The sequence below is a fragment of the Nymphaea colorata genome, chromosome 13, assembly GCF_008831285.2.
Source record: "Nymphaea colorata isolate Beijing-Zhang1983 chromosome 13, ASM883128v2, whole genome shotgun sequence".
Lineage (NCBI taxonomy): Eukaryota > Viridiplantae > Streptophyta > Magnoliopsida > Nymphaeales > Nymphaeaceae > Nymphaea > Nymphaea colorata.
In genome coordinates this window covers 8,026,997-8,047,495 of record NC_045150.1, presented here as the reverse complement: position 1 = coordinate 8,047,495, position 20,499 = coordinate 8,026,997, and the positions used below count along the sequence as shown (strand labels likewise).

The following is a 20,499-nucleotide window of genomic DNA, read 5'->3' as shown; positions in this document are numbered from 1 at the left end:
TTTCAAGCTGTTGATTTTAAATCCTTATGAACTGCAACTTGTGCATAAGGAACCCCCCCCCCCCCCCCCCCCCCCACACCCTCTTTTATAGCACCTGAGGAATTAGATCTTTCATCTGTGAAATCAGATTCAAAAGAAACAGCTGAAATCCCATCAAATTCAGCGAAGTGCACAGAAAAGTAATGAACCAAATCACAGGCTCAGAGAGAGAGAGAGAGAAATCTTCCCTTATTATCAAATCCCTTTTACGTGAAAGAATTTCCTCACTTCTGATGAATATGCTCATCTTGACAACACTGATTTTCACACGGGAGGAGAAAAATTGTCCTTCAGCTGCATCATGTTCATATCTATCATTATAGACGGCCTACGTTAATTCCTTGTCGCAACTCAAATCACTCTGCATTATTTGACAGTTCTCTCTCTCTCTCTCCATTGGGAAAACTGGCCAAAGATGAACCAAGCAATAATGTACAAATAGCCTGTGCAACACTTCACAAATCTCTCTCTCTCTCTCTTTCCATTGGGAAAACTGGCCAAAGATGAACAAAGCAATAATGTACAAATAGCCGAAACAAATAAACACCTCGAATCTGCGGAAGTTCCCGAGAAAGAATCAGGCGTACAACTTAGCCAAACCGATAAGCTTAACTGGGCAATAGCCCTACATATTTTACAAGTTAGCTAAGATTTACAACTTGGCAAACATGGGTGGGCATTAGCCCTCAAGATTGTGCTGGTGTACGCGTAAATAGGAGCGCAGAGCCTGCAACACTTCGCAAAACCAATAATCTTGAATCAGCATATGTCGCAGAGACTAATTTCGAGACATTGAACATCTCAGGTGGGATCTGTACACGAACCTCACGCAAGACCTTCTTCATCCCCTCTACATCATCTGGCACTTCATCCAGATTCATTGTCACCTCTATTTCTCCTGGTAAGAGGCTAGCAGCGGGAAGTGCCTGTGGGATATCCTCAACCGGGCTTGCTCTCCTCCACATCCTTCTGTTAATAGGTTTTCTGGCAGACGATTCTTGAGAGGCAGACTGGATTAAGCTCGGCATATCATCCTTTTCTTCACTCCCATAAATCCAACTACCTTATGCAACTTTAGATTTACAGGTTTTTTGCAATTTCCCTGCGGCACCAACTTTGTTGTGCGGCCAGTGATCGGCAGATAAGACCGTAAAATCTACATTGGATTGAATGAAGAAGAAATTTTCCGACAATGGACTAAAGGCGAGGTGTGCGTTGCCAATAAGGATGCTTGGCGAAGGCTGGCGGAGAGTGAGACCAATATGCCTGCCAGTGGAATATAAAAGGCGCCATTTTCCTGGCAGGTACTCATTCCAGTTCTGCACTTGCAACAATTCTGCAACAGAAAGTGCACACAAAAAGAGATACCAACTAGAGTAGTACAAGTTTTACCTTCAGCTTTGGGTAAGGATTAATTTTCTCCATCAGCTCAATGAAATATGCCAACCTACTCCGCTGTAACAGCAAAAGAAGGTTGTCACCACTTATCCCTGTATGACTATAGGAAGAGAAAATACCTCCAGATCTAAAAATTTTCGTCAGTAGCAGCCATGGTAACTTTTTAAATTTCACCGTAAGCAACTGTTCTAGGACCTGACAGATTTTATCCAACTGCTCTACAATTTTTCTTATAAAGATGGTAAACAAGATCAAAATTGACATCGAGTGGATACATGTTACTTGATTGCCATCACACATATGATTCTCACCCCACTGAAGACATTAATGCAGCAAGTTTATCAAGGGAACAAGAAACTCAATTCATCTCTATCTAGATAATAAGAAAGCCGGAGGCCGTTTCATCAACCTCTAGACCTATTCACGCTCACACGCTAGTGGCTACCAGCTAGTAAAACTGCAAAAATTACCATAGGCTAAGGTGGTGAAATGGGAAGTTCACGAGCAAAATAATAACAGTCACATGCTTACTTGATGTCGACCATATATATACTCCTCTGTGATCCGAACAGCAGTAGAACCTACTCCCCACTTAATGATATCAACTGATGGGTCCACCCGCCACTTTGGACCACATAAAAAGGGATGCCGAAGTGCATCTAAACAACTGCAGGGATAGGCAGTACTTCAAATTACTAAAGCAATAAGAATTGCCAAAAAAAATTTACATTTTTCATGCTGCATTTGAGAAACCAACAAACATGTTGATCACAAAACACAAGCAGATATGATTCTAAAATTCTAGTGACATCAGATTCATTGCACAGGCAGCAACTTTCACATGCACATGGACCTGGCTGATGAAGTTAAGCTTGAAGATCAGATTACGAAAAAATGCTAGTCATGATCATGCAGGTGGAGAAAAGGTCATCATCTTTATTTTTGAAGGTAAAAAAGGGAAAAGGTCACAGTCACACATAAAATAGAAATAAAATAAGGCACGACACATTTATTACAAGTTGATGGTTAGGTGATTGATAAGCTGATTTCCAGCCTTATCAAACCCCACGGCAAGTGGGGGATTTCAGAACAAATTTTGATTGGAAACAACTACAACTACTTATTTCATAGAGTGCAAATTCTTCAACAACAACAACCTGGTCATTATATTTTGTCTCTTATAACCCAAACAATGTAATTTTGGTTCCTTCAGCTTTTGGTGTCATCGTGGTTTGGTTTACTTTCTCTGCTCGTTCTAACCCTTAATGTAGGGAGACTACCAATTTTTGCTATTGCAATAAAAGGTTAGAGGGTCTCTCCCTGGCAAGGTTGTTGTGGAACTTTTGTAGGAGACAATGAAAAGTAAAAAAAGGTAAAATCTCCAAAATGCCCATTTTTTTTCAAAGAATAGCTACAATGACTAAAAATAAATTCTCTTTTACTCCTTACCCCTCACAGCCTCAGAGAACACATGCCTATGCCACCATTATTATGGAAAACCTTATCGAAAAAACTTCTAGTGTTGGTTCACTTAACCATAAGCCAAAGTGCATAAAAAATAGGCTTGGGCATCGGGCCGGGCCAGCCCGGGTCAGCCCGTCGGGCCCAAGACCCAGCCCAGGCCCGGCCCAATTATTTGACGGGCTGGGCCGGGTACCGGGCCGGGCCTGGTCGACCATGCCCGAGCCCAGCCCGGCTCGTTTTTGTTGCGGCTTTAATTTCTAAGAAATTTAACACATTTTTCGAAAATAACACATAAATGATGGACTGATTTTGTAATGTTCAAAATTCGACTATAAAAGCCCTCGCCGATTTTTTCTTTCATTTTCACTTTCATTTTCTCTCTCCTCACGAGAGTTCTCTAGCCCTCTCATGAAACCCTAGCACACGATTTTTCTCCTGTGCCTCCAAGGTTGCCTCTGCCCAACTTCCATCACCGCCACCGGAGAGAGGAGCGACCTCCTCCATTGCACCGCACAGAAGGTGGCTGGAGCCGAGTCCGGCGCTTTCGGCCGCCACCTCATCCTTCTTTGCCATTGTTTTTTGTGTTGCCGCTGTGAGGAAGACCACCTCCCAGCGCCGGCAGACCCAAAGGAATGTTAGGAGAAAGTCTGCAGGCGTCAAACGCCGTCTTCCTCCTATACCCAAGTCGCCTCCCTGTTTAAGCAAGAGGAGATCTCTGCTCCTCGCACTAGGAAGACGACTGGTTTTCTGTCGTTTGGGCGTCTGCTTCAGCTCAACGGTAGAGATGGCAAAGGCAGACGGGTCGAGTTAAAAGAAATGAGGCCCAACAAAAAACAAAGAATATTTTTCCTCCAGTTTTTCACAGACATACTGCAAACGAGAAGACAGTGAAGGTGCTGTTGTTGGTGTCCAAGTACTCTTCATCTCCTGAGTTGATCCAAGAAAACGATGAACTGGAAAATGCGAAAAGAGAGGGAGGGCGCGGCGGAGGAAGGAAATCATCCTCCGAAATCAGGAAGACATTGACCTAATGGTCCGTCGGGCCGGGCCGGGCTCACTCAAGTTGAACCCGATAAGGGAAATCCTCGACCCGAACCCTGCCCATACCGGGCCGGGCCGACGCCCAGGCCTAATAAAAAATGAAAAAACGTAGTTGTCCATGATGGCCTTTCTTTTATGATAATGAATCACGAATCATATGCCTTTGCCACCATTATATAATTGGTACAGAGAACATTGCGTCCCACTAAGAAGATGCTTTTAGCATTAGAAAAACCATGTACAAAGGAAGTATTTATGAGGGATTTGTTACAACAGATGGAGCATGGGCTGGTAGACGGCTAGTATCCATTTTGACTTCTTGAAACTTTAGCTCCTTATATTTATACTACCAAAGAAAAACTATTGACATGCAAGTTGAAGTGCAAGAGGAGCAGCATTCCAAAGCACAGAAAACAAGCTCTGTACTAAGACAACAAAGGTTTGGGTAATGGTTTTGACCTTAAGCCGAGCAGCTCCCCCTCTTACCTAGACATACAAAAGAACTGGACATTATATATGTTGGGTGTTTTAGTGGTGCACCTTTCAGATGATGCATTCTAATCATGATTATGTAAACACAGGTTGGCTGCAAAGTCTTAGAGACCAACACCACGTGAAAAGATGAGCGTGCAAAGTAAAAATGTCCAGATTCTATTCGGTGTACTCATATTCCATGTCACTATATACAGCATATATTTTTTATTCTCTACGAGTCATCAGTGCTTTACTTTCATTCATTCATCGCCCAAACAACAGTGACTAACTTATTTCTCCAAGCTGGTTACATGCACAAGGGGTGTGACCAAAATACTTCTATTAAAATAATAAAAATAAATTTTAAAAAGGGTAAAAAATGATTGTAAAAAAGGTGAAAATATTTATAATGTCAACTTCTTTTCTAAGAAATTTCAAAAATCTGCCACCCTGTGTACACTTCTGTGCATGCAACTCAAACTCAATATGGCGACCTACATGAAATATCGTCAGTCCAGCAGTCTTGCCATAGTGCGTATGTATGCCCCTCACATATTGATGTAAGTTTCTGTTCAATCACCACTGCTCACATGCAAGTTACTTGCAACTGCTGAATCTATTGGATGTGGATCTAAGTATCTTTTTCTGGGTGTTTGGATGACATCTTCTTCTAACCCAGTTTTGTGAAAAATTTCTAATAAATTTTAGAAAGTGTTTTTTTTTTTTTTTTTTATGAATGACTGATCAGTGTTAGGGTTTTCACCCAATTTACCAAATCAAGTTTTGTCAGAAATAGGCATTCCTCAAACCCATTTTGATAGTACCAATGCACTTCAAGAATCTGGTATTGAAGAAAAACCTAGTTTTGCCTCCCAAACCAGGTTTTGAGGTATCATCTAATTTTCCAAACGGCCCTTTTATATACTTCCGAAACTTTAATCGCAAACCTTTTGATGAGCATATATGTGTATTTTGTTATTATGGCTATTTTAATATAAAACAAAAATTATTCATATTATTGTAACATGTTAAAACAAATGTAAGAATCTAAAGCAGTCGAGGATCTCGGAGAATTTAATTATTTTCTCCAAATCACATGAGTCTCCGTGTCCTTTTTTTAAATTTATTTTTTCCGTTCTTTGCTTGAAAATCCTTCTATCAGCGCAGACTTGGAGCTGTCTTTTCACTTAACAAATAATTTTGAACAAAACAGCTGTGATAAATTCCATCTGATAGTTAGTAATGATACTGGAACGATCTTTCTCTTGAAGAAATGAACTGTCATGCATGGAAATCTTTGTTCTAATGCAAAAACAGGCCATTCTTCTGTGAATTTTTTAATAGGCGTTTGAGATTGCCAGTACATGGCAAGAAACTACCCTAAGAAGGTCCCCGAGCAGTAGATCAGGCGAAGATGTTTTAAAATAATAAAGTTTTTCTTTAACCCGTCCCCTTGTTTCTGCCTTAATCCCTCGCGTGCCATTTACGAATGTAAAGCTATAATTCTTTAAAACCCTAAAAAATTCTGGAAACCATGTTCCTCAGGTCTAAAGTGAGTTTTAATAAAAAAAAAAGTAGCTAAATTAAATATCTATTAAAATTTAGGTTGCAGTCAAGAAATTGAAAATGTTACAAAATGCAGGTTTAAGGAGGTATAGTATAGCTGGTCGGGAAGGAGTGGTGTATGGTGTCTTTCCACCTTGATTTCTATTGGTGATACTCGTGCACCGTCAAGCTTAAGGCAGCTACTACTCACCCAAACCCCAGCACAATTCATGCTTAGGGCTTCTTTTTCAGGTGGTATGTTGTTAACACCTGTTAAAAAAATTTACAAAAATGCAAGCACAGGTTTTGACTGTAAAACAAAAACACGCTCAAGTTTTAAAAGATATCAAATCGCATGCCATTAATGTTTCCAATACATTTGAAACAGGCGCTTCTCTTCCTCACCATGAAACTAACCATGGTGAAGATAGACTAACTTTTCTCTAGAAATTGCATCTTATTTATGCAAAAAATATCAAGTGTGTGGGTCCGAGAACTATAAAAGATGATACCATGCTCTAGAAAGGATGGAAGACCCTTGGCTGCAAACTCCCCTTACTAAGCATCATTGTTGTGCGACTTCCATCCATTACTTGCAGGCCGTTTGAGAGTAAAAGGAAATCCGAGCGGCCAGAGTTCTCTACATTCCTTTTACATCCTACTTAGTAAAAGGAGATCTTCTGAGGAGGCATTGGCTTGAGAAATTTTTAGCTGAAGGAGTCCAAATTATTCTCATGCTAACAGTGCCTCATTTGGTCGAAGTTGCAAGGGACTGCGCAATCCCATAATACCAAACAAAAAAGGTAAACAAAAGTTTCTTCTGCTCTTCATTTCTTAGGCTCCTTATTCCAGGTGGCTTTCCAAATCCACCTTCAGGTATGATCTGTCTTTTGGCTGAGTTAGAGGTTCATCCCTACCAGCTGGAATGAGGCCCAAAGACCTCCCTGTTCTCCGGCCTTTGATGTCTTAAGCTGCGGCAATGTCTGCGATGGCAGTAGTGCAGCTTCATATATAATCTTTTCATGTTCTTTACCAATACTATACACAAAGGCACCCACATGCTTAAAGAAGAGAGTTATGCACCTGTTGACATGGGAGGACATTAGTGGCCAATGCAAGGCATGTCTTGGGACATGGTTACAAGCATGTTAGGTGCAGTCAACACATTTATCATCATGTTCTATTCATTAATTTTGGACAAAAAAACTTCCACTGGCCTCAATGTTCATTTTTTTCTTTTTTTACAAAACTTTTACATCTTTCATATCAATTGATTGTCTTTTCTTTCTTAGAAATTTCAGTTGTAAGTTGTAACTGCCATTATGACTGGGAGCTTACTTTTGGTTGAGGGGCACTATTAGTTTAAATTTGAAACTTTGAAGGGGCACTCATATATGAAAAAACTAAAAATTAATAAAGTTTGTATATGTAAATAAAGTAATTTTGTTGGCTGGTGTGGGCAATTCCTGCTGCAATGTAGCTCCATCTCTGCTTGGAACCTTGATGCATTAATGACATCTTATTTCTATAGTAAATATCCTTATGCTAATGTTGGGAGGGAGAGACTTTGATCATAAATTGAGAAGGAGATCCTCTCATCTAATTAATTTCGGTTCAATCATGATTACTTTGATTATAGCCTTAGAGCTATATATATAACTCCAAGTTACATATAGGCAGCAAGACTTCATAAAACCTTCTCAACAATTCTTTCATCGTCCATATCGCCTCCAAAAATTCTAATCTCAATTGTAATTGAGCAATCAAAGAAAAGAATTTTTGCATGTTTTTGTTGTCTTCCATCGACTTTGTAAAATTCTTTTCAAATATATTGAAATGTTATTGGTACAGCTTTATCAAAAAATTGAAATTCCTTATTCAAGATATTTCGTGCTTCTTTTGATTTTGAAGCATTCTAAATACCAAGAAAGATGGATTTACTTAGCCCTTGTTGAAGAAAGAGAAGCACTTCAGTGCCTTTCTTCATGTAATCTTTGAATTCATTTTGCTTGATTGGAGTCAGTGAAGCCGAAGTAACATCTTCTTCAGGTTTTTGGTATCCTTCAACAATATGCTGCCAAAGATCATGTAAAATGAATAAGGTATTTAGTTTTACACTCCAAACCTACGAGCTTTCATTTGATACTTGGTTTTGAGAAAAATTGAAGCTGGAGTTGGAGGAGCTTGATGTTATAGAGTCAATTCAAAAAAATTATATCATATTGTCAAACACTGGTCTGATACCAAACTTGTTTGAGTAGCTAGCAAAAGTATAGAGAGCAGGCTCTCCATAAGAAAGTGTTTGAGAATTAATTAAATAATGAAGAGACTTTTAGGAAAATAATGATCTACATGGGGGTTTTGAGGAGAAGAGAAGAAAGGCGATGGTGGAGTATTCTGTTTTTGTTGTCTTTTAAGCTATGTCCTCCTGAACTCTGCATGGGAAGGATTTCAAGAACATACATGTGATATCATGCTTCAAGAAATGATAATAAACTCGCAAATCAAGTATCTAAGTATTTTACGAATTCCAAAACTTTTTGGGGGAGATAAAAAACATGCACTGTCATTATAATTTCTTATTGTGGATTTGGATCTCAAACTTGTAAATCTATTCCAAATTACAAATTATTTTAACAAGAAAACATGTATCAACAAAACAAAGAGGTTTTGGACCTTTTCGTGGCACCTAATTCGCAAAAAAATTTCCTCATATGAGAGAGAGAGCAATAAACAATGAAGATATTTTATAAGCATGTTCAACAACATCCAGGTGGAATGAGAAAAGTGGAAATTCATTTTATTGGCGTCATCTCAGTTTTTCTGCCGGCAAAGGAAGATAAAAGACTGATACAAAAAACATAGGAAGACAACAGAAGGTCTAGTTCCATGTTTTTGAGCAGGTGGGATTTATTAAAAAGCACTCTTGATTTGAAAATAATAAAAAGCTAGCTGACAATTTAAGTTAAATTGATGAAACAAAGAAACAAAATGACTAAAACTCACTTCATATAAAAGAGATTGTGGTCATTAATTTGTCTGTATCCTTTTAATTATAACTGATAACATTATAAAAACAATAACTAACTACATTATATTAAATATTTTTACATTACAAATACATGTGTGCGCTTTTAAATATTCGTACATTTCTTGTCTTCAATTTCGAAGGGGCAAAATCATGTTTTTTCACTTTCTCAGTTCAATTCTGAAATGGGAAACAACTCCTCATCATCATTTTCGGGCAAAAAGTACAGTGGAATTGCAGAAAGGGCGGATTTCACATCGCATGGACCTAAGCATTTACCTACCAACTGGTGCATCTCTCACTCTCTGTTCATGATTTAAATGTAGAATTAACTAAATCTGTCTTTCTTATTTCACTTGCTTTCATTTTTTGCTCTTGGTTCAGGTGGCAACATGAAGAGCATCAATATGCGGTCGCCGCCTGCTTCATTAATGGTGTTTACGTCCTGGAACATGATCGCCGAGAGGGCGGAATCGGCGAGCGTGCCTTGGCACCACCATGGTGGGAGTCTTTCGGCTATGTGTTGTTGAAAGAGCTCATCAGCCCTGATGACGATGGCATCTTTGGAGCCATCTACCAGCGTACCATCCACCTGGACGCGCCGGAAACTCCGTTCTTGGTGTTGGCATTCCGAGGCATGGTCACGGACTGCGACCGAAGAACAGTGTTGAACATGCCGTTCGGCGGCCTCGCCTGGTCCAACAACTTCAAAGTTGCCTTGGAAGCCGTGCACCGCCTCTCTCTTTTATGCGGCCAAGAAAACAAGATTTGGCTGTGCGGCCATTCCCTTGGTGCTGCCATCGGATTGCTTGTCGGAAAGATCAAGGCAAAAGGTGGAATTTACTTGGATACTTTTCTCTTCAATCCGCCCATCGTTCTGGACCACTTGGGGAAGGGTGTTCTTGACTTGTTCAAAAACACTACGTTCATCAATCCCTTGGGCTTCATTGCCTGGAACATGTTTGTGAATGCTCAGAAAGAAGCAGTCTCGTCAGATGCAGGTCAGAAGGCCTTCCAAAATCTCGTCAAGTGGCAACCACGGTTCCTGTTGAATCCGGGAGACTTCATTTGCAGCGGCTACATCAAGTACTACCATCAGCGAGATATGGCGAAGATACCACTGTTCTCTTGGCCTAACTGGATGCCCCAGCTGAACCCCACGGCCGGTCCTCAATTCGAAGAGCTCCACCTGCCTTACGTGACTCCATCCGCCTGTCTCATCCTCAATATGGCAGAAAAGGGGGCGGGTGAGTGCCATGGAATCAAACAGTGGTGGGATGATGACTTAATTCTGGAATACAAACACCATGGTCACCGTACAGAGATAGTGTCCACCACCATCATATGCGCTTTACCGTTAGCACCTAATGAATAAATAAGTATAGCCAAGTGAATTCAACACTTGGCTATTTAAGGGAGGGTTGGCTGAATTCTTGTAGCTTCGTTGAAATATGTTTATATGGATCAAGCCGGAACCTTCAAATTTACGAGTCAAAAAAGTCGTGAAAATTCGACGCACAAATCATCCTTCATGACCCTTCACTCTGATAAATTTTGAAGAAAATCTTCTAAGTCTGTTGATTTTAAATCCTTATGAACTGCAACTTGTGCATAAGGATCCTCCCCTCTTTTTTCGCACCTGAAGAATTAGATCTTTCATCTGTGAAATTAGATTCAAAAGAAACAGCTGAAATCCCATCAAATTCAGTCAAAGTGCACAGAAAAGTAATGAACCATATTACAGGCTCAGAGAGAGAGAGAGAGAGAGAGAGATCTTCGCTTAGGTCATTATCTAACCCTTTTACGTGAAAAAATTTCCTCACTTCTGATGGATATGCTCATATTGACAACATTGATTTTCACATGGGAAGGAGAAAAATTGTCCTTCACCTGCATCAAGTTCATATCTATCGTTATAGACGGCCTACGTCAATCCCTTGTCGCAACTCAAATCACGCTACATTATTTGGCAGTTCTTTTTTTTTTCTTTTTTCAATCCGTTGGGAAAACTGGCCAAAGATGAACCAAGCAATAATGTACAAATAGCCGAAACAAATAAAGACCTCTAATCTGCCGAAGTTCCGGAGAAAGAATCAAGGCGTACAACCTAGCCAAACCGATAGACTTGACTGGGCAATAGCCCTACATATTTTACAAGTTAGCTAAGATTTACAACTTGGCAAACATGGGTGGGCAGTAGCCCTCAAGATTGTGCAGGTGTACGCGTAAATAGGAGTGCAGAACCTGCAACACTTCGCAAAATCAATAATCTTGAATCAGCATATGTCGCACAAACTAATTTCGAGACATCGAACATCTCAGGTGGGATCTGCACACGAACCTCCCGCAAGACCTTCTTCATCCCCTCTACATCTTCTGGCACTTCATCCAGATTCATTGTCACCTCTATTTCTCCTGGTAAGAGGCTAGCAACGGGAAGTGCCTGTGGGATATCCTCAACCGGGCTTGCTCTCCTCCATACCCTTCTGTTAGTAGGTTTTCTGGCAGACGATTCTTGAGAACCAGACTGGATTAAACTCGGCCTGTCATCGATTTCCTCACTTCCATAAATCCAACTACCTTCTGCAACTTTAGATTTACAAGTTATCTGCAATTTCCCAGCAGCGCCAACTTTGTTGTGTGGCCATTGAGTGGCAGAGATGACCGTAAAATCTACATTGGATTGAATGAATAAGAAATTATCCGACAATGGAGTAAAGGCCAGGTGTGCGTTGCCAATAAGGATAGTTGGCAAAGGCTGGCGGAGAGTGAGACCAATATGCCTGCCAGTGGAATATAAAAGGCGCCATGTTCCTGGCAGGAACTCATTCCAGTTCTGCACTTGCAACAATTTCCTGTTTTAACAGCTGCAACAGAAAATGCACACAAAAAGAGATACCGACTAGAACAGTACAAGTTTTACCTTCAGCTCTGGGTAAGGATTAAGCTTCTCCATCAGCTCAATGAAGTATGCCAACCTACTCCGCTGTTAACAGCAAAAGAATGTTGTCACCATTTATCCCTGCATGACTGTAGGAAGAGATAATACCTCCATATCTAAGAATGTTCGTCAGTAGCAGCCATGGTAGCTTTGCTAATTTCACCATAAACAACTGTTCTAGGACCAGATAGATTTTATCCTACTACTCTATAATTTTGTTTATAAAGATGGTAAACAAGATCAAATTTGAGATCAAGTGGATACATATTACTTGATTCCATCTCAGTCGATTGCCATCACACATATGATTCTCACCCCGCGAAGAAACTAATGCAGCAAGTTTATCAAGGGAACAAGAAACCCAATTCATCTCTATCTAGACAATAAGCGAAAGCCAAAGGCCGTTTCATCAACCTCTAGACCTATTCACGCTCACACGCTAGTGGCTGCCAGCTAGTAAAACTGCAAAAACATACCATAGGCTAAGGAGGTGAATTGTGAAGTTCACAAGCAAATTATTAAAGAGTCACATGCTTACCTGATGTCGACCATATATATACTCCTCTGTGATCCGAACAGCAGTAGAACCTACTCCCCACTTAATGATATCAACTGATGAGTCCACCCGCCACTTTGGGCCACATAAAAAGGGATGCCGAAGTGCATCTAAGCAACTGCAGGGATAGGCAGTTCTTCAAATTACTAAAGCAATAAGAATTGCCAAAATTTTTTAACATTTTGCATGCTGCATTTGAGAAACCAATAGACACGTTAATCACAAAACACAAGCAGATATGATTCTAAAATTCTAATGACATCAGTTTCATTGCACAGGCAGAAACTTTCACATGCTCATGGACCTGGCTGATGAAGTTAAGCTTGAAGATCAGATCAGGAGAAAATGCTAGTCATGATCATGCAGGTGGAGAAAAGGTCATCATCTTTATCTTTGAAGGTAAAAAAGGGAAAAGGTCACAGTCACACATAAAATAGAAATAAAATAAGGAATGCATGACACATTTATTACAAGCCTGATGGTTAGGTGATTGATAAGCTGATTTCCAGCCTTATCAAACCACAGGTCAAGTGGGGATCAAAGGAAAAAAAGGATTTCAGGACAAATTTTGATTAGAAACCAGTGCTTCTGTTGAATGTTTTGTAGACAACTCCAGGTTACATGGTAGGTGCTGGTATTCCTCCTCCAGTAAGCCAGAGAAGGAAGAAAAGAAAGGACAACTACTGAACTAGCAATTTGATGATACACCACATTCTTCAGTGGAAAAATTGTTACCTTATTCTTTCAGAAGGTTTTGTTGCAAGCATTAATGACAGGAGATTCCATCCAGCACCCCAATTCCTGTCAAGTATCTGAAAGCAACGGATGCAGTTATCATTTGAAAGCACTCACTTCAATGGCCCATGATTGTCTCCCCTCAAAATGAACACATCCTAATAAATTTACATGACAAGGTAGTAACTTAAGTTGCCAAAGAATCAGATACATACTTGAAGACCAGAACTGCCCGAAGGAGAACTTTTGTTTAGGATTGGCAAGAGAAACTCACGCAAGCACGATGGATCATTTCCCTGGATTAACAGATAGAATAATAAAAAACGATCTTGATTTGTGTAGGTGTGTGCATCTGCATGGTACTGGGTGAAGGGGTGACAAAAGGAGTAGGGGGAGTAGGGGCGAAGGAGATAATCAGCATCTTACTTTTGTGAGGAAAGACTTGAACTTCATGAAGATGGAAGGATCCATTAGTTCTCGTAAGACCATTTTTGCCATCATAAACCCCACACACCTGTTCAATGCAAAAAGGAAGAAACAAAACATTTAATATACATATGTTGGGCAGGTGAGTCAGTTCAACTACGCAAACATATAAAAAAGCAGAAGCAGCCAAAAAAAGTTCTAAGTAATGAAACATCAAATTAAACTTGAAAGCAAACTTCTCCTACCTCATGTCAAATGCAATCATCATTCTCCGCCTGTCATTGTTTCCTTCAAGTGTATTCTCCGTTGGATTTCCATCATCAAAATCAGCAGCATTTCCAAGAATCCCCACCTGAAAGAAGGGAAGTTTGTAAAAAAAGAACACATATCCAAATAATCTGGTATACAGATGTCTTCTAAAAGATGCATGACAGAACCAAACTGGAACCAAAGGCCTTTAGTTCAGCTGGATCTAGCTTGAATAGTTCTAAAGAAACATGACTCTTCTCAAACAACTCAAATATTGTGTCACATGCATGTAGGTGCATGTGCAGATACCTTTGCAGCCAAAAGCATAACGAAGCCTTCGGTGCCACCTTCAACTAGGCTGTGACATCTAGGTGTCAAGTAAAGAAAATGCATTAGAAAAAGGTTTTCCCTTTTTCTTCTTCTTCTATTTTGTCGTTCTTTGTTCATCTCTTCTCTCTCTCATTTTTTTTTCTCAGCCTTCTTTTTCTCCTGATTTTTCTTTCTTGACTTTACTGTTTTTAGCCTCCCTAGGTGCTGCTAAGACCATTTTGATGGTCCACCAACTAGGCCTGTATAGCACGTTTGACTACATAAGTAGATATGGACACAAAGCAATTCCAGAAACATGGGTACAAGGACACAACTATATATATATATATATATATATATGTGTGTGTGTGTGTGTGTGTGTGTGTGTGTGTGTGTGTGTGTGTGTGTGTAGAGAGAGAGAGAGAGAAAGAGAGAATGTGCCCCCAGGTACACCCAATGTTATTTGTATCCTATGATGTGGAGTCATATCTTACGTTAAACGAAAAAGTAAGTTAAAAGTTACATAAATTCTTACAATACTAAGTAGTAAGTACGTCATGAAAGGCATTATTGCATATTTAAGAATAAAAACTAGAGCTGATTTCATATACCAAAACTAAAGCTTTCATGGTTTTCTGCATAACAGTCTATGTTTGTCCTCCAAAACAAACAGAAATTTCAATCTTGTGGCCATTATGTTGTTTCAAGACTCTAAGGAGTAACTCATGCAAAATAAAACTTATTTATTTTGATGCCTATTTAACTTTTAAGTACCGACAGCAATTTTAATTATCCCTAATGAAAGTTTGCATGTTGTGGGTAGCATATACTTGTTATATTTGTTATTTTTATGCAATTCACGTTTTTCATGGATTCTTTTTTCTTAGATTTTGTGCTTTCTTGTTTTTTCAATTTTCAATGAATTTTTAGAATAAAAAATTAAAATTGTGTTTTTTTTTTTATGTCATGTCACGTTATATAACCAATAAGGCTTGCATTATGTGTTTACAAACTGTTTTATCGTCCACAGTCCAACCACCAACTCAAGTGCAAGTTCCTCCTACAAAATAGATTATAATGCATTAAAACCTGGAAGGCTGGAACTATGCAGCAAAAGGAATGATCACCTAGTCAAAAATATCTCCTCGAAAAATTCTCCTGTCAAGAGCCATCAGAATAAACAAAGTAGCATGCATCATGTTAAGCAGCGTTACATACAGTGTAAGGAGCCTGACAACAGAAAAAGAACAACATAATCTCTTTTTTTATTGTATTGATAACAAACAATGGAAAATTCAACAAGAGGAACTAGAGGTGCAGCTACAGACTAAGAAATAGCATCAACAGCTTACTTTGACATGTCTATCCACTGGGCTGATGTGCACAGTTTCCAGTCTCAGTTCTGTATGAGCAAGTCCATGGCTATGCAAGTAGTTCACCTAAACAGGCAGGATAGCATAACTCTGTAATTAATGTTAGGTTGGTAACAAAGGACTTACACAAATTGCATTCAGATCAGATCGTCAAACAAAGTAGTCCAATTCAATGAGTAGCCCAAGCATTGAACAAAGAAATGTGCAACACTGTGGCTTGCAGGACAAAAGAGAAAAGCTTACTCCAATCAGAAGGTCCCTCATTAGAATTCTAATTAATCTCAGTTGTCGTGTAACAGCAGGCCCTCCAATTGTATCATCACCGACTCTCCTAGCACATTCTTCATCCAATGCTAGAGTAGCCTCTAAGGTAGGAAGCCAGTTTGCAAGCTGAAGCCAATGTTGTAGAGAGTAACTCCCATGGTACTACATAAAAGAAACCATGTAAAGACAACAGATAAAATTTATGAACACCACTTCAAACATTGTAAATAAGGAAAAATCCATCTGGAAACATTTTAACATCTAATCAACTGAGGACAAAATCTATTAATACTGAAATAGGTAACACGATTTTCTCAGATTTGGCCACCTACTCCATGCACCAGAACAAAAGAACCATGATCAGCACCATTTGACGGTGATACATAGCCATGAACCTGCATTGCATATGAATGGTACATAAGGTGACGACGAGCAAGTTTCTTCAGAACCTGCACATCAGAAAGAAGAAAGCATATGAGTAGACTGTAGATAAATAAAATTGTTAAGATACAGGAAAAGAAGATACAAGCAAAAAAATCCACCTCCAAGGCCCGTCTCCCTCTTCTTTGTGCTTGGGAGGTAGTAAGTTGTCGCAGCACAACTTTTGATTTGTAAAGCGGACTATTTTTGGAAATATAAAAAGGAGTAAGTCCTCAGTAATAGTCAGTTTTTTCTTCTTCGGGCATCAAAAGACTTTCAACAGAACTAACCTGTCAGGATCTCTAACAATGGCTTCAAAAATCACTTCATCCCCCTGTAGAAATATGAATTATAATTTACTTTCAAAATAAGCCCATTTGATTACAAACGGCAACCACTTGAAGAGGGACATACTCTTTGCATCATAAAAATACTGAAATAATTTCATTTCTTGATAGTCAGATGATAGCTGAAGACCAAGAGCATACCCTGCCTGCAAGGCCAATGCTGACACGATCACACAATGAAAAGTCTGACATCTTGAATCTGGTGATGGCAGGTTCCTCCTCTCCCACATCAAGAACAGTATCTATGCACTTTTCACTTCCATGGGATTCTCTATTTGCAACCCTTTTAGCAGAACATTCTGTTTGTAAAGGTTTTCTACTCAAAGGTCTCGCTTGCTTTCCATTTAAGAACAAATTGTAGGATCTTTGTTGACTTGATTTAAGCAGGTTGCTTCCAGTTCTTAAATCCATTAGTGGTATATTTGTTTTGTTCAGTTGATATCGACTTATCATAACAAAATCATTGGATGGTGGATTGGTTCCACAAAAAGCCATTAGCATATATGCCTGCGAATGAGAAAAAGTGACAAAACTGGTCAGGAGCAATTGACTTAAAAAGCATGAGCTACATTGCTTCATCTCACAAACCTCCATGAAAGATAACAACATCATAAGCATACTTTGCGAAGAATCGCATGCTTGCTCATCATGTAACCATATTAGGTGTCTGGTAACACAATAAAGTCCTGTTATATGAATCAATCTTTAATGCCAAAGAGAATACCAAACCGACATTGTATGTATAACCTAGAGCCGGTTAACACTGTTATCATGCAATTCATATTTCCAAACCCATAGTGACACTTGGGATTTCTAGCAACTAACTAGAAGTGAGGTGAAGCAATTTTTCCTTCCTCTCTTACATAATTTCAGTGCTCCTATCTGTGACGGGATTAGACTGGAGTAGCTTACTAAATTTACTGTTTACAAATTTACGTTCACAGAGAATTGCTGTAAACTAATTGCATGCAGTTGACACTTGACAGCACAAAGATATTAACAGAATGGTATTATGGTAGTCATTGTGAGGTTTTGAATGATCAAATGGTCTGAACAATGCAATAGAAGATATACGTAATGTTCTTTCTATGTTCCTATGTATAGCACGTTTGTCATTTAATCTGAATCAATGCATTTTTTAACTAAAAAAATGATTTAAATAAGAAGCTTAACTCTTTCTATCATGAAGTTCAATGCAAATATCTATCATCGTGTCCAATACAAAGTTTGCAGTTGAGACTTGATCACTCCAAAAACAAAGTGGAAGTAAAACTCATTAAACACATGATCTCCATTAAGTATACACCTCTAAGTTCAGATCAAACAAGCACCTATGTTAGTCCTTTTCTAGAACCGTCTAGGATAGTCAGGAACTGAACCCCAGTAGTCCCAGTCCGCTTCCCTAACAGCGGGCTCCTCAAACAACCATCATCAGATATGAAGAAAAACTAAACATTGAAACTCTTCCCTCCAAAAGGATCTTAGAATGTACAGCTTACATGATCCCACAATTCATGTTTCTCAGGAACTCTCAATGAGGAAAGACTACAAGTCTAAGCTGTATTACGTTCAAGCGTGAAGCCCTTTCCCTTTTTATTTTTCTTTCAAGCGCATGCATGAATTCATTAATTTGAATGGAATTGGATACTAGTTCCATGAAAATTCCTACTTCACCAGTCACCACCCTCAACTAAAGACCACCCCAATTCCCCGAACTCAAACAGAGTCGCCAGAGAAACAATCCGGGAGGTGACAAAATGGTCCTATTTCCACGAAGGCCAGGGGCTTTACGAAATCAAGAGACCCCGAATTTGCTCACTACAGGAACAGAAAAGAAATATAACCGAAAAAAGAAGGACTGAACCAGAAATGCTTACAAAGGAGCATCAAGGGTTGTCCAACTCTTGTTGGCTTCTTCCGCGCCCGGGAGAGGCAGAATTCCGTCCACCGAAGAGAAGGGAGAGCAGGAACGGGAGGAGTCAAAGAGTGATATATAGAGAAGAGGAAGAAAGAGAGGGAGGCGTGGAAGCAACGTGGTGGAGGACGCCTGCTGCGTTGCCCCACGAGAGGACACCGCCGTTGCCCGACGCCCCACCTCCCGAATGCTCGCGCTCGTCACGTTTTCTTCCCGCCAAGAGCTGCCGTACCATGCGGACGGCTCTCGTATACCTGACGTGGGGTGCGTGCCCGGAGAAGGCCCCTGCCCGCTAAACGGGTCGGATACATTCCGGCACGCGGATGCGAGATTCGGGTCGGAGCACCCATGCTGTCAGATCTCTCTTCCTGGTTTGTGAAGGAAAGTGAGCAGATCAGATCATATCATAGTCCTCGAAACATCTAAAATTTTCAATACTTGATAAGGAATGAACGCGATACTTGTAATGATAAGGAAAGCGAGCGTTTTGATGAGACCAACTAAGATGAAGACATAAAATCTATTTAACAATATATAATTAAGGGTTGTTTGACAACAATAACACTTCGTTTTATAAATCAACGATTCATAAAAGATAAAACAAGTGTTTTATAAATCTGCATCAGGCAGTTTTTTACATCCAATGACCCCTTAAGTGCACCAACTTTCAAAGAAAGGTGTTGAAACATGATTGAAGGAGGCCACCCATTTTAATTAAATTTGTTAAGAACTACAAAAACAATAAAAAAATAATAATGTCCACACTCTGTACCCAAAAATGAAAAATCCCCATATAAATCCTGGGTGGAGATACTGATTTCAAAATGATTCAATGAAGCCATACTTGGATCAAGGATTCGACCCGTTGGATGAAAGTTTTGTGGGCGCCGGGCCCATTGGCGGGCTTGCACCGTCAGGTTGGGGCTGTGGTTGTCTTTTAGAGTCTCCACTGTGAGACAAATTACTAGTTTGCCATGGGCTCAACGTTCGGTTTCTGAAACTACCGGCCTTCCGCGCCAAACGAATGACAGGCTCACCGGTTGGTTCCTTATACTGCGGTGGTATTGCTGTAATTTTATTGTCAAATAGGTACAAAACTATCTCTTTTTGTACTTTTTTTAAGGAGAAATTTGGTGCACAATATATTGATGTCACGAAATATCTTCCAATTTGTCGGTAACGAGAAAAAAGAAAAAAAAAAAATCATTTGCTTGATGGTTTGTTTATATAAAATGACAAATAACTTACCCACGAAGTCAACCTGCCGGTTCACCTTCACCAACCAAGACATGCATCTTGTAGAATTAAGATTCTTCCTCGACCATGTAAAATAACCAAGAAATTGTATGCATATATTTTCTTGGTGGAAATAAAATAGACCACCTAATACGTGAGCCGGAAGAATGGACCCTTTAAAAATCTAAAATCGGCAAAGGACCCACACTTCATCATTTTCATGTTATGATAAGATGTTTTCCTTTTCATACAAATGAACTTTCATGAGTAACATAAAGGTTGAATGAAGTTCCAGCCATGTTGAAAATATTTAGGGGTTTGCATTATGGGGCATAACATAGCTGAGTTAAGGGTGTGTGAATAGGCATAACATGTCATCGTAGGAAGATTCGGGAAGGGTGGGAGTTTTTACTCTTTGTTGGATAGTAAGATGAAAAACCAATTTTAACAAAGTTGGTCCACACCTCATGATAAAGTGAGAAGATCTTGAAGGGCCAAGTTTACTTGAATGATAGTTAATAATTCCTCGAGGGGCGTTCCTCAAGCGTAACTATTGAACTGAAAATTCGAGTGGTATGAGTAATTTTATCGAAAGTACATATAAAGAACACAATTTTTTCTTAGCATGATTTGAAATATAGTCGTTCATACTTTTTCTTCTGTAACCAAAATGTGTATGCGTGTACCTATATACAGTTAACATTAGAATATGAATCATCATATAAGAATTCCAGTATCC

At 39.5% G+C, this 20,499-nt stretch overlaps 2 protein-coding genes across 5 annotated transcripts; one reads left to right on the top strand and one right to left on the bottom strand.

Moving 5' to 3' along the window:
* Nucleotides 1-575: 575 nt before the first annotated feature.
* On the bottom strand, nucleotides 576-18,721 carry LOC116266785 (probable plastid-lipid-associated protein 14, chloroplastic). 3 transcript variants are annotated; one of them, XM_050081161.1, is made up of 14 exons: nucleotides 18,487-18,721; nucleotides 16,751-17,116; nucleotides 16,553-16,596; nucleotides 16,385-16,463; nucleotides 16,175-16,291; nucleotides 15,822-16,004; nucleotides 15,558-15,644; nucleotides 13,893-13,999; nucleotides 13,648-13,735; nucleotides 13,437-13,517; nucleotides 13,222-13,298; nucleotides 12,469-12,604; nucleotides 11,913-11,975; nucleotides 576-1,358 (listed from the first exon to the last, which is right to left on the bottom strand). In XM_050081161.1, the coding sequence occupies exons 2-14, from the start codon at nucleotides 17,108-17,110 to the stop codon at nucleotides 1,104-1,106; spliced, it is 1,677 nt and encodes a 558-aa protein (XP_049937118.1). In that variant the 5' UTR covers nucleotides 17,111-17,116; nucleotides 18,487-18,721; the 3' UTR covers nucleotides 576-1,103. The 3 variants fall into 3 exon arrangements, with proteins under 3 accessions (XP_049937118.1, XP_031504001.2, XP_031504000.1); XM_031648140.2 differs by lacking the exon at nucleotides 576-1,358 and adding an exon at nucleotides 11,038-11,825 and having other exon boundaries at nucleotides 18,487-18,718; XM_031648141.2 differs by lacking the exons at nucleotides 576-1,358; nucleotides 11,913-11,975; nucleotides 12,469-12,604 and adding exons at nucleotides 1,396-1,494; nucleotides 1,969-2,104.
* LOC116266786 (GDSL esterase/lipase At4g10955-like) lies at nucleotides 6,506-10,465 on the top strand. Of its 2 annotated transcripts, none has more exons than XM_031648142.2 (3): nucleotides 6,506-6,764; nucleotides 9,163-9,278; nucleotides 9,374-10,458. In XM_031648142.2, the coding sequence occupies exons 2-3, from the start codon at nucleotides 9,175-9,177 to the stop codon at nucleotides 10,362-10,364; spliced, it is 1,095 nt and encodes a 364-aa protein (XP_031504002.1). In that variant the 5' UTR covers nucleotides 6,506-6,764; nucleotides 9,163-9,174; the 3' UTR covers nucleotides 10,365-10,458. The 2 variants fall into 2 exon arrangements, with proteins under 2 accessions (XP_031504002.1, XP_031504003.2); XM_031648143.2 differs by lacking the exon at nucleotides 6,506-6,764 and adding an exon at nucleotides 8,040-8,063 and having other exon boundaries at nucleotides 9,374-10,465.
* Nucleotides 18,722-20,499: the final 1,778 nt, after the last annotated feature.

Coding starts and splice junctions, on each gene's coding strand:
- LOC116266786 (XM_031648143.2), top strand. Junction 9,279..9,373: donor AAGCATTTACCTACCAACTG/GTGCATCTCTCA, acceptor CTCTTGGTTCAG/GTGGCAACATGAAGAGCATC.
- LOC116266785 (XM_031648140.2), bottom strand. CDS start 17,110: ATGCTAATGGCTTTTTGTGGAACCAATCCACCATCCAATGATTTTGTT. Junction 16,597..16,750: donor GCATTGGCCTTGCAGGCAGG/GTATGCTCTTGG, acceptor ATATTTCTACAG/GGGGATGAAGTGATTTTTGA. Junction 12,605..13,221: donor AAACCTTCTGAAAGAATAAG/GTAACAATTTTT, acceptor CTATCCCTGCAG/TTGCTTAGATGCACTTCGGC.